The following is a 13,747-nucleotide window of genomic DNA, read 5'->3' as shown; positions in this document are numbered from 1 at the left end:
ACCTAAAGGTAAAATTACACCCCAAGACAGGTGATCATTTTATAATCACAAAATCTAGTATATATTTGTGTGCATGGCCTTTTCAAAGACATAAATCCCAAGACTCGTTTTGTGATGCCATCAAAAGATGCTAACTATAACAGTCCCACTGATCCATCAATGAGACACTTGTGTAGGTAGCCTACCAATACATCTTAATTTAATACTTGAAATATACTAGTCATCTTTTGACATAAGAAACACACTATGTGCCTAATTAATTATACTATTTATAAGCTTTCACTAGTAAGGAGTCGAACAAGACTAAAATATTACTTTTAATGCATTAAGTCAGAGTGTTACAATTGCCTCCGTGACGGGGGCAACCCTAACCCTAACCCTAACCCTAGTGGTTGGTCATATTAACCCACTATATCTCATATAAAAGCACTATCACTAAGTAATATTTATTTTTTATAATGTAATATTGTTACTTAAACAAAAGGGATACTGTTACTTTTTTATATAATTACAATTATTTAAATTACATTACTTTATTTTTCAATTTATTTTTTTCAAATGTGTGTATTTTTTATTTAGATTTTATTTAGACCACAATTTAAGTAAAAATGCGGTGAAATATGTTCATTTTCTAACATAAAAGCATGTAATCCCAGACAAAAAAAATCTGCTTGCATTGTAACACTATGTTACAATTGTCCCAGATCACTGTGTTACAATTGACCCTTTTCGGGCAGCCATGCTAAAATCCCATAGCTAGAAACACCAATATTAGCATAGGCTGACAACGTTAATTTGTAACCAATAACAAAGAGATACAATTAATCTAAGTTTACATTTGCTGTCATCTAAACTTTAGACAGCAGAAGGAAAATACTGTACCTTCAAAAATGTACTTTTACACCTCAAAATCAGTTTTTGTTGAAAGCTTTTGCTGAGGTGAAATGATAATTCTACTCTTAAGGACAGTCAGAGAGCATGTGCAGAAAAAGTCTCATCCCTCTAGCTTGTTTCTGATGAAAATGATTGAGTGTGTTATAATTGCCCCCTGTTACTTTTGACCCCAGTCACCCTAAGTTCAATGAAATTCGGTTCCAGAACTAACTGTATAAAATGTCTGGTATCATAGAATTATTGTGTAATTTTGCCATTGTATGGCTCCACAGAAAAAGGCCAACAACATATAATGTGTTATTTATAGAATCAGTGTAGAAATACTCTCACGTCTAATGGAAAAAGCATGATTTCAGTAAGAATTATGCTACGATGACTCTGACTCATCTAGTCCAGACCTATATAGCCTTTGTCATAAAGACCTTTTCTAAACAATTACCTTTTTTTTATTGTTAGAATTATAACTTCTGTCCATGGAGAATTGTCCAATCGTATTCTCCTCTACGTGGAAGAGTAACCACCGCAAAGCTTTCCAACCCCCAAATCAACTTCTACTCTAGGCCTACTTCTATATTGTATTCATCTTGAAACATGCTGGCCTCTAACAAAAGACAGAGCTGCCATTCTTCTCAGTCTTACTGCCATCTTTCATATCGCAGGCAGGAGGGGTTTTCAAAGCATTTAATATACTGCAACCATGCGTGCCTCTTATTTTGTAACTTCAAATGTGCCTCTGGTGGTTACAGAGCTCCATAGTATAATGCATTATAACTCAATGCAGCGTACATGCTCTCTCCACATTAACATGCCAGAGCTACACTAAGCCACTCTGCATACGGACATGCAAAGGGTAGGGATGGTAGAGCAGCGGGGACTGGGGCGGGGCAATGTAATAGCTACTGAAAATGGGGTCTGCTATGTATGGCGCCGGCTGATAAAAGCAGGTCACGTTGGCAGTGTTTGGGATGGCATTCTGCTCACCTAGCACCCTCAATGCCAGTACGGTGATCATATTGAGTGTCTGTCTCCTCTCGTGCCCCATCAAACATACAGTGCTCTCATCTATCACACGCCGCAGAGTCATCAGATAGTCATACTTGCTTGTCTCCTCATTGCCAACAAAATGGCACTGCAAGTAGGCCTCGATCTTACGCTGCTGCTTGCTCACGTCGGGAAAGTCAATGAAGAAACGGGAGCACATGTAGCGCTCCAGGGACTTGATCTCTGTCTCACTGGCTGGCCTGAAGTTCCGCACCAGCAAGTCGCTATACTTTAGTAAGCCCCCTCCTCGAATCTCCTCCGGGCTGTGTGTGGCGATGAGGTGGTTTCGGAGGTGGCTGATGGCCTGCTCAAAGTCTCCGTACATGCACTCTGCCTCAACAATGATTGTGGCATTCCCTTCTGATAAGTCTGCCCATGAGCCTGACTCTGTGTTATCTCTGATTGCGTCTGTTGGCCTTGGCTCCTGGTCAGCCAGGATGGGCTGCATGGCTGTGTCTGTTGAATGACTTTGAGCCTTTGTGTCAGAGAGTTTTGTCTTTAAAACATCTTTTGAGACTTTTCCGTCTTGGCACGTGACGGGGGGATCATAATATGTGGGACTTGTGCAGGTTTCTGCATCCCTTGAAGATTTGTGCACGGAGTCTGGCAGGGTAGAGTAATGAACCTCTGCATCCTGCAGTACAGGAGGCTTTGGCTTGATTGTTTTGGGTATTTCTATTGGGGGGAACAGCTGTGCTGTAAGGTCTGACAAATCTGTCAGTAAAGGCACATTTTCAGGGAGCGACAACTTGCTGCTATTCTTCCGTGATAATTTTCTTTGTAATTTAGGTGAGGGGCAATAATCTGGTACAATGTCCTGTGATGTGTTGCAGGTTTTCTTAGCTGGGGGAGGAAATGAGAATTCAAAATGAGAGTCTTGTAGAACTGATGCATTGTCACTCACATGGATTAAAGAGTCTGCTTTGAACTGAGGTGTTTCTTGATATTGGATTATTTCTTCTATCGATGTTTTTGTATGTACTAAGGAAAGTGGTTTGAAAGCTTTAGACTCTGGTAGCTCTTCTTCCTTCTTCTGCGGATTCGTCACAGAAGGTTCTGCATCTTCAAATGAAGGTTTGGGGGATGAGGTTGACACGTAGTCTCTTCTGTTAAATTGTCCTGCCTCCTTCATATTGCTTCCATGCAGTTTAAAAGCCATGTCTTCCCCAGAGGGAATGTCTATGTCTTCTACATCCTCTTCACCCTCCAGAGATGTTAAATCAAGGCCAGTACCGTCACTTTGTTTCACTTCCTGTGGTTCTTTCTTTTCCTTTACACACTCAACTACTGGATGCAGAAAGTCTTCCTCAGGCCTAATGACATCTTCCTCCTGGCAAGGACTTTCACTGCTGCCTGCCATCACTGAGTGTTTTTCTTTGTCCTCTCTTAGATTGTAAGATTTCTGTGATTCTATTTCTCTCCCCTCCAGTCCGACATCTGACAACTTCCCACCATGTAATTTTAATCCGTTAAACTTCTCTCCTTGTTTCTTTTCAGTCTCCCAGTAGGACTCCAGCATACGGTCGAGTATAATCTGGAAGGAGTCTACACTGAACTCAAACTGCCTTCGCAGAGAGCTTACAAACCTAAGCCCCACAGTTTTAGTCCTGTTGCTGGACAAAGAAATAAGGCTCCATCTGTCATGCTCATTGAAAACCTTGACCATCTTTTGCACATAGGCCTCCTTCATGGTAAGGCAAGTAATCTTGCGCCTGTTCACGCCACAAGGGAGAAAGTCTCTGAGGCTCTCCAGCACTACCTCCTTAATAACCTGGAAGTCCTCTTGTTGAGGCAGCTCCACTCCGAAAATGATGTCAAGGTCTCTGTAGCCCATGCCATTATCTGTCACCATCACATGGCTGGCAGTCGAGCCATTAAGGCGAATGTCTTTGACCTGGATGTCTCTTTCAACCAGCCGATCCTTCACTACACGAATGATATCTTTTGCTCTCACCTCCAATGTGGGAAAGTTCCCTCTCCCATGGATGGGAATGACCTCAGTCAGGACTTTATCCAGAGCCTGGACTTGTTCTAGGGTCAATTTATGGAACCTTTTATTCATCTGAAGCGCCATGATCTTAATCTGTAAAAAGAAAGGATTTAGATCACATTATGGCATATTAATAGTGAACACAAAGAAATATTTAAGTAAAGGTAAACATAGCCAAATCAACTAATGTATATTGTTTTGAGTTAAAACAAGAAATTAGAAAAGGTACTGCAGTCCAAATAGATTTGTACACAGTTTATATAGGATGCAAATTCATAATTCTGCACATCAGTGACTTTACCAGTGATTTAATTATTTACGTGATGATGTTCCCATCTAAAAATGAATACACACTCTTGTGTAACATCCTGTAGAGTATTTACAATTGTCTTTCCAAATCAGGTGTAGTCATAGTAGACTAGATTTATTTAGGGAGCTTGTTCACTCTAACTTGTGTTGTGTTGATTTAATGTAATAAAGAAGCAGTTACCATCATTACAGAATTTTGTATATACTTCATTAAGGGCAACTCTCACGTTTTATTTCTTTTTTCATATATGCACACAGTAGAATAAACAGTAAGCCTGAATATCCTGGAACAGCTGGAATGTAAAGGAAAATGAGAGAGTGATTTATCAGACACTACTGCAACTCTGCCTTGCATGGGATTCAAAGTCTTTTCACAATAGATCCACATTTTCAAAGGAAACTTCAGCTGGGTCCCAAATTATTAGACCATTTATCTGTTATTTATACTTATTTAAAGCTTGCAGGAATTCTATATTACAATCAAAAGTGTGAGTAAAGATCTCTTTCATAATAACGTGCTACAGGGTCCAGTTTCGAATTGCTGTTGGGAAACAGTGATCATTCTAGAGACCATGCATGAAATAATAAACCAAACTGCTGTGTTGCCGGGACAATAGCGCTCTCCAGTGGATCATGGGGGTCACACCATGCTGCGTCCTGCAGCAGGACCCCTGTGGCTGCCAAGTGCTTTCTTTTAAACAAGACTAGTAGTATGAGTCATACTGAATGAAGCAGCACTCCTGCCTTGTGTTTTCTGGAATTGTTTCTCTTTGTGCACAAAATGACATAATTGCTTGTGTTTAGAAAAGTCACATTTTATGCCATGTTTAGCCTGGCCTGCCAAACCTGTCGAAAACATGACAGGGTTTTAGTCGTGACATGCAATATTGATTGGCAATTCGCACACATGTAGCAATGTGATAATGACCACCACTTTCATGGAACTTATAGCTAAAATCTACTTGAGGTAGATAACTTTTCTTTGTGTCACTGATTTAAGTCCATCTACATTTTCATATTCATAAACTGATAGGCTGATAGATATCTAATATTGGAAAAACATTTATTGGCCGCACGTTTTAAAGCATCTTGCATGCAGCCACATACGGTTTAAAATTCTAGACTTTCAATCTGTTTTAAATTGGCTAATATAGGCTAGACTTTGTACATATATTTGACAGAAAACAAGAAGGCTATATAGGATTAAAAAAACACACATAGTTGGACAGAAACCATGAAATAAAAGCGTGCACATATTCGACTCATAAGAACTCACCTGCAGTATTCTTGTGTGATTAAAACATACACAACTGAATTAAAGTAGCCTATAAACAAGATCCAACAGGTTTAAATGATCTCCAACAGCCTTGACACTGAGGAAGCGCAGGTGCTGCTGACAGACTGTCCAATGCAATGCTTAAGTTTCTAGCTTATACTGCTCACTCTTTTATCAGACGCTCTCAACGGGGAACCGGTGTTTCCATGGCAATCTGGCGTCACAAACTTGACGTTAAAGCACTGACTTCACATTATCACATCAGATAATCAGCAAAAGTCTGAAAGAGCCAGATCGTAGTTAGATCATAGTTTCTATTCTATAAGAAAAAATTTAACTTCTTTCACTGTAAAATGCACTGCTACTCTACTGGAATGTAGTAGGCCACTGCTGAGCTTCTGCAGGGTGAAATATCGTCATCATATCACCTGCAGTGGTGTAAAGTAACTAAGTACATTTACTCAAGGACTATAGGCTACTTTCTTTTTTTTTTACCTTACTGGAGTATTTTTTATTCTGATTTTTCTTTTTACCTTACTGGAGTATTTCCAGTACTTTTACTTCTACTCCACTACATCTCAGAGGCAAATATCATACTTTTACGCCACTACAGTTGTTTGAAAACTTTTCTACTAGTTACTTTGTAGATTTAGATTAGATTATTACGAAACACACTATACCACTTCAGCCATATATATATTTTGGCCATTTGAAAATAGCAGATCTAGCTCACAATGTGTCACGATTCAAGGCATTGTGAGCTTGTAGATCGGCTATTTTCAAAATATTTTTGAAAACATTTTGAACTTGTGAAAAGGGACATTCTGCTCAATGAGTAATTTTACTTTTGGTACATTTTGAATTCCGGACTTTTACTTTGTAACAGAATATTTCTACATTGCAGTATTGATACTTTTACTTAAGTAAAAAAAATGCGAGTAGCAGTTCCACCACTGCATATAACAGACAGAGAGTGAGTCATCCTGGCTGCTCCTCCTGCCACACTGGAAAAACACAATTATGCTTAGTAGCCTATATCTACTCTGTCGTACGACGGTGTCACTCGCCGAAAATAGCAGATCTACAAGCTCACAAGGCATCATCGCAGTGTGATGCGGTTGGCGATGCGTTGTGAGCTTGCAGATCTGCTATTTTCGTCGTATATCGGCCGGAAAAGTATAAATCAGGCTCCATCCATAGAGCGACGCGACGGTGAATTGATCTTGCATAATGGTATCAGTTTTTTCTTTTCATATTAAGGCATAATTAACATTACATTGTATTTATTTTGTATTGTAATAAAATAAAGCTCGAGGTTATAGACTTATTAATCACAGATTCTTCTGGTTTACATAGTTTTAGTGTTTGAACAATGTTTTAATTTAAGGCAATAATAAGGCTTTAAAAACAACAATATTTTCCTGAGCGTCGAGGGGCATTCACTGCTTTTGTGACGTAGCGACCACGTGACAAATGACGTAGTTCATATTTTGGTAGTTTGTCAGGAAGTAGGAAAAGAGAGGAGGCGAAGAACAGAAGACTCAAAAATATCAACTTTACAGTATTTAACTTTATTTAATACTGTATTCACACCTCGACGGCCCTTCTTAAGGATTCGATCCGCTTCATTTGGGGGATTGTGACGTCTCAACATGTCGAACATGGAGAGTATCCTTTTGAAAACTTTGTGAGAATGTTATGACTCAAAATGGTAACGTAGCAAAATGTACAGTCACTAGAAAGCAACCTAACACTGTAAAAGCTTTAGTGGTCTTTACTTCATACTACTTATTATCAATGTGCCCCAAGTATTTTTGGTCGTTCTAAAACGAAGCACAGTGAAAAGTACATGTTGTGGTTGTCCTGTCGAAGCAGTGAATCACGACGTGTGTGTACATGAAAAACTGTTCACGATAACTTCTCACCCGAAACTCGATCCTCGTGTTATAGTGACTGTTGATTGGGGTGCAGTGCATATTAAAACTGGTCACCAAAATACTACATAGGGCTATTTTAGTGAGCAACTAAGATGTGGCCTCAGGCCATCAAGAAGGCACTGTACAGTTTACAGTTAAGAGACAGGCCCCTTAGCAAGCCATTGAGTTATTATGGATTGTCACACTGACAAATTGGATAAAGAACTTATCAATTCTAAAGAGTCTACATTTTAGCCAGTTTAGAATGGATAAGTACTTCATCTATGTCTATGTCATATCTATGACAATCTACATGTCTGTTAGATTGTCTTTTTTTTTAAATGTAAAATGTCATACTATTTGGGTGGCTCTTCCACTAAAAGCTAAAAGCCTGCTCTTTAGTCACACACACACACACACACACACACACACACACACACACACACACACACACACACACACACACACACACACACACACACACACACACACAGCCTGTAGCCTATGCATGTTGTATGATAATTGTAATAGACCAGACCGTGGAATTGTGAGCATAGGAAAAAGCTTTATACCAGTACTTAGCTATTAGGCGAGACATCATTCATTTAGATTTATTTCATTGTTTTTAACCCTTTAATTATTTTATGCTAGTTTGATCTTGAGATTATGGAAGGAGACAACCATGCAGTGCTATATTGACGTTTGGATTGTCTCCAACATTCGTGATGCCTTGATACCACAACCTGTCAATAGCTGGTCATAAAAGGTTCTTGAAATGCTCCCTCTGAAATGGACGGTTAAGCCATTGTACAGTTTTTTCCCGTCTTTCTTTAATAGAGACCATTGTTATGTTAATTTGACCATAAAGGTGGTCAACAAAAAAGACTTGTATGTCCTTGAGCGTTGTTAGTCTTTAACCTCCCATCACAGAACAACTCTTCAACCTAAAGTTTGCTGCCAAAGAACTTCTACGCAATTCAAAAAAATGTGACAAAGACGAAAAGATAGAGAAGGCTAAAATCAAGAAAGTAAGTACTGACAATAATAAGCAGTCAAAGTGGCACTGAAATATCTCTGCTTGCCTGCTGATGAGAGCTGTCCCTCAACACCTTGATATGTCCTCACACTAGGCAATCCAAAAAGGAAACATGGAAGTGGCCAGGATCCATGCAGAAAATGCTATTAGACAGAAGAATCAGTCGGTCAACTACCTGCGAATGAGTGCTCGAATTGATGCGGTCGCAGCAAGGGTCCAAACTGCAGTCACGATGAACAAGGTAGGGTTGTTCTGAATACCTGGACTTTACATACAGTACTTAGTCTACATCATCAGTCATAGTGTTCAGTTATGCAGTTTGTAAAGTTGTTGTTGCTGCTGATCTACACAGCGCTACTACAGTATGTCAGCAACACGTTTGATTTACATTCAGATAATGATGTATTATTCCACAGGTCACAAAATCTATGGCTGGAGTGGTGAAAGGCATGGATTCTACACTGAAGAGTATGAATCTGGAAAAGGTAATGCGTGTGCTTGTAAAAGAGACTAAATATGCAAAGAGAGAATAAATATAAGCGACTTAAGAGTACCTTGTAAAGCTGATAATCTGATGAAGTATTAATATTACTAGACTACTATGCAAGTCTAGAACGATTCACACGCTCTGTTTGTGCAGTACTCCTTTACCTGATGTAGTCGACTTGTCGTACATCATTTTTGGCATGTTGGAGTCTCAGGCTTATCTCACATTTTCTCATACGCCGTCACTTGGTGTAGTGGTGCAAACTTGCCGCAAAGCTTGGCCACTTTGCCAAGCCGACGGGTCGGGTTGGCAGATCAGGGAAGCCGGTGCTACACCCCTCCTAAACACAGAGATTTGGTGCGTACTCCGCAGAGTTACGGATGACACGTGCAGATATTAGGTTAGGTTTTGTGAATTCATAGATGAATATGCTTATTACAAAAATATGCTCAATGATTCCTGTTCATTAAGAAGAAGGTCTACCTGTTACTGTAAGAATAAATCACAAATCAACTTGGAGCCAGGACTGGAGAAGACATTTTGATGTTGTTATTTTCTCAGATTTCAGCTCTCATGGACAAATTTGAACATCAGTTTGAAACACTGGATGTTCAGACCGCCCAAATGGAAGACACCATGAGTAGCACAACAACACTTACAACACCGCAGGTACACATACGCCGCTTCCCCCATTATCCTCACCAGTTATAGCTGTAATATGTTCTTGAAAAACAAATTTCATTTGCACAAATATATTTATGTTTCAGAATCAAGTGGAGTCACTGATGCATGAACTGGCCGATGAAGCAGGGTAAAAAAAAAGATTGACTGCTCTTGGTTTAAAAAAAAAATCTCAATGTAAAATAATATTTATCATTGTTAATATAATATGTTCAAATTGCATATTTAGGTTGGATCTGAACATGGAGCTACCCCAGGGACAGACAGGATCGGTCGGCACCAGCGTTGCTTCGGCAGAGCAGGTACAGACACACACACACACATACAAGTTTGTATTATTTGTACTTGTTTTACTATATAGTTGTGAGAACATCATTATTTTAGGACGCCGATTTTATGAATGCCATTTTTATTTGATTTTTAACCCTAAAACCGAAACTACAAGCTCACAACATGTTTCGCTGCAACGCGTTGTGAGCTTGTCACGACATTTGCCGTGTGTAACACCAAAAATAAATCACTCATAGCTCTAACCCTAAACAATAAATGTAAGCTCTAAATGTCTAATCCTAATTCAACCCCAACCAGAATCTTTTCCTAATTAAGGAATAAGCCTAACTCTACAAATCTTTTTAACCATAAAAACAACCGTTTCTCTTGTAAGGACCAGGAAAATTGTCCTCACAATGTCTATTATTCAAATTCAAATATACTTGTGGGGAAATTTAAGTAATTTAAGTACACACACGCACGCACGCACTGCACAATGCTTACATAGTCACTGGGATTTATGTCTTTACTCAAATGTGACACACACACACACACACACACACACACACACACACACACACACACACACACACACACACACACAGTGCAAGAACAGAGGCCACAATCAAGAATTAACACAGAATTAACACACTCTAACACACTTACAAAACCCTCCATGTTCTGCCTTTGTCTAAGACACATGCTGTTTGTTGTTCCTTTGTTTGAAGGATGAATTGTCTCAAAGGCTTGCCAAACTCCGAGACCAAATGTAGGAATAAAGGAAGACTTCAGGAATAAAGGAAGACTTCAGTCGATGGGGGACATAACTGAGAGCTTCAGGTCAACTGTGTACTATCTGAAATGTATATTACTCCAAACTGCTCCATTACTTTAAAGTGACATTAATGATGTCTTTATTTTGCCTTTACATCACATACTTCTCTCTTCGGGTTCTACTGTATAATATTTTAGTCTATGGCCTTTATTGGTTTCTGGTATAATATGACCTCACCATGAATACTTTGGTGGGTGCATGCCAAAAACTGAAAAGAGTGGTGTGTATAAAATATATGCATTTCTCAAAATACATATTTACCAATGATGCAACTGTATCAGTATGTAAGTATGTTTCAGAAGTGCGTAAATTGGAATTTTATTTCATATATTTCTTGGGCATAAGTTTGTAATTTGTGGTTAAACAAAGAAATATATTTGGAATAGGATTTTGTTTATCTTATCACTGTTCTGGAGGTGAATTGACCTCTGGTGGTGTTGTGTATTGTGCTTTTTGTGTTTTAGGGGTGTAGATTAAAAACTGTTGTCTTTGGATGACCATTATATCAATTCTTTTGGGAAATGGGATATAACTTGGAAATTACATAAGCAGATAATAAAATTTTATAACCCTTTTATTCTTTTGTCTTTGGTTTTCAATGAATGTAATAGAACTCTGCATTGCATCTCATCTAGTCTAATGTCAGTGGATACTTATAATATGCCCTCTTGCTTTACCCTGGATGAGTCTGAGATCTACTAGAATTCTACTAAATATTATTGACTGGGCAGAGTAACGCAATAGTAAGAAGATATTGAGATGATAGTTGCTAATTGAGGTTGTAATGTTAAGCCTAAGCCTCTCATCAAAAAGATATAATGTATAACATTCCTGTGAAACAGACTGAGACAAGGTATGGACCTCTTCTCCAAGACAACCATATTTCCACCAAATTCAAGTTCAGTTTATGTCCCAAACTGGGCAATTTATGTTACAGCAGATAATGGTAAGAAACTCCAAGACACAGTAATCATACATACACAAGACATAAACATAGACATAGACATGATCACAAGATCCAGATAATAATAGCTACTAATAGCTACCTCCTCCTGCTTCCATTATTGATGGCACGAATGGAAGTAGGTAAAAATGAGAATTTGTACCTATTGTTTTTAGTTGCAGGGGTCTTTAACCTTTTGCCGGAAGGCAATAATTCATATTCAGGATCTAGGGGGTGAGAGCTGTCCGCTCTAATAGATGATGCTTTCTTAAGCACCTGCTGGTCATATATATGACTCAGGCAGCTGAATTGTACCCCCACAATCTTGCTAGCCCCCCTCACAACCCCGTTAACCCCCATTTTTCTGTCTTAACGCCAAGGTTTACATACCAACAAATGGCAGCAACAGACTATGAAAGCTCTGTAGAACAAAATCATCAGTGACTTATCCACCTGAAATTTGGCTAGCTTCCTTAAACAGAAGAGGCGCTGCTGACCTTTCTTACACACCATTTCAGTATTGTAAATAATGGAGCCAAGATATGTACAAGTGGTTACCAAATCCACTGTATGGCCATTTATGACACTACTTTGAGGAGCTAGTCTAAAATCAATACATATGTCTTTAGTCTTTGTGACATTAAGTTGTAGGAATGCATCTTCACACCAAGAAACAAAGTCATCTACAACTGGGCCATGACTGACCTCACTGTCACTCAGAAGATTAACAATCACAGAATCATCTGCAAATTTAACAATGTATCTGTTGTCATGTTGACTCCTGCAATCATTAGTACACAGGATATACAAGAGTGGGGAAAGAACACAACCTTGGGGTGAGCCGGTGGATGATGTTAGTTCTCCAGACAATTTACCATTCACCCGGGCCGTACCGTACCCCAAGTTACATAGTTCATATGTAGCCTACATCGACATGCCTACCTGGCTGGGGGACATCGATAAGTCCTTAAAGACCATACCTCCTTCAATATGTATGTCATTGTCAGCTAGACTGCTTTAATTAAAGAAGTTTGTTTTTCCGTTAATGGGTACTTGAGTTGAAATCACAGCCCTGTAGAAAGTCTGATCTTCATGTGAAACTCATTTATTGCAATTTGAAGTTAATCAGAAAGTGAACATTTTAAATATATATATTACAGAAACATTGCACTATGCCATAGTAGTAGACCTATGGGTTTTGTATCACGTGTTATTGGGTTACTGTGAAATTCCCTGCAGCAAAATGAATTTTAAAAAATGAGATTTGCGGTGGACATAGTCTATTTTATGTCTCTGTGTATTTGGTATTTTTGGAGATGTCTGTCCGACTCAGCTTAGACCAACCACACAAATGACATTTGGGACCATTAGATGGCAGCAAAGTCTCGTCCGTGGCAATACTAGTGGGTCTCAAACTTTTTCATGGAAGCAGGAGCACAGAACCCAGCTGACGTCTCGGGTTCCACCTAGCGGCCATCAGTTGGGACCATGGAGAGGTTGAGACTGGATCCGCGTTGCCATGTCCGCTTATTATAAGCGACTTTGTGCTTGTTTTTCTGTGAAGTAAATATTGGTGGTTGCGGTTTTTTGGGCTTGTTTCTGAAGTGTACTAATCTGAGTTCCCAGACGTTTTCGCCAGCTCTGGCGAGGAACAGTGTACTTGCTTATTTAGGCTTGCTTCCACATTTTTTTAATTATTACTTAAACCAGTGGTTCTCAAACATTTTCATTAAAAAGTTTAGCCCCATTTAGAACCTCTCCCTCCGCTATGTAGCTCCGATTCCGAAGCAATACAGCGGAGGGTGAGGTTCCGATTGGAGCTATAAAAAGTTTTGTGCCAAGGGAGGGGCATTTGTGTTAGAATGTTTAAAATAAATAGTTTTTGAAAATAGCCTATCTACAAGCTCCCAACGCGTCGCATCGTGACGCTGTGTGAGCTTGTAGATCGGCTATTTTCAAAATAAATAGCCGATGTTTAAAGTGCTCATGTGGCCTAATAAGTCGCTACTTTTGGGCTTGTTTTCATAGACATCGTTGCTCGTTTCTCTCTCTCAAAACCTGGCAACACT

At 39.2% G+C, this 13,747-nt stretch overlaps 1 protein-coding gene across 1 annotated transcript; it reads left to right on the top strand.

Moving 5' to 3' along the window:
* The first annotated feature begins 6,996 nt into the window (after positions 1-6,996).
* On the top strand, positions 6,997-11,353 carry chmp1b (charged multivesicular body protein 1B). The gene is made up of 8 exons (XM_080435345.1): positions 6,997-7,178; positions 8,357-8,454; positions 8,557-8,703; positions 8,879-8,947; positions 9,511-9,618; positions 9,717-9,760; positions 9,860-9,932; positions 10,629-11,353. The coding sequence occupies exons 1-8, from the start codon at positions 7,163-7,165 to the stop codon at positions 10,671-10,673; spliced, it is 600 nt and encodes a 199-aa protein (XP_080291471.1). The 5' UTR covers positions 6,997-7,162; the 3' UTR covers positions 10,674-11,353.
* Positions 11,354-13,747: the final 2,394 nt, after the last annotated feature.

This window comes from Gymnoscopelus braueri, assembly GCF_963280865.1.
Source record: "Gymnoscopelus braueri genome assembly, chromosome: 8".
Classification (NCBI taxonomy): Eukaryota; Metazoa; Chordata; class Actinopteri; order Myctophiformes; family Myctophidae; genus Gymnoscopelus; species Gymnoscopelus braueri.
The sequence above is the reverse complement of the archived record's forward strand: the minus strand, read 5'-3'. Positions and strand labels throughout refer to the sequence as shown.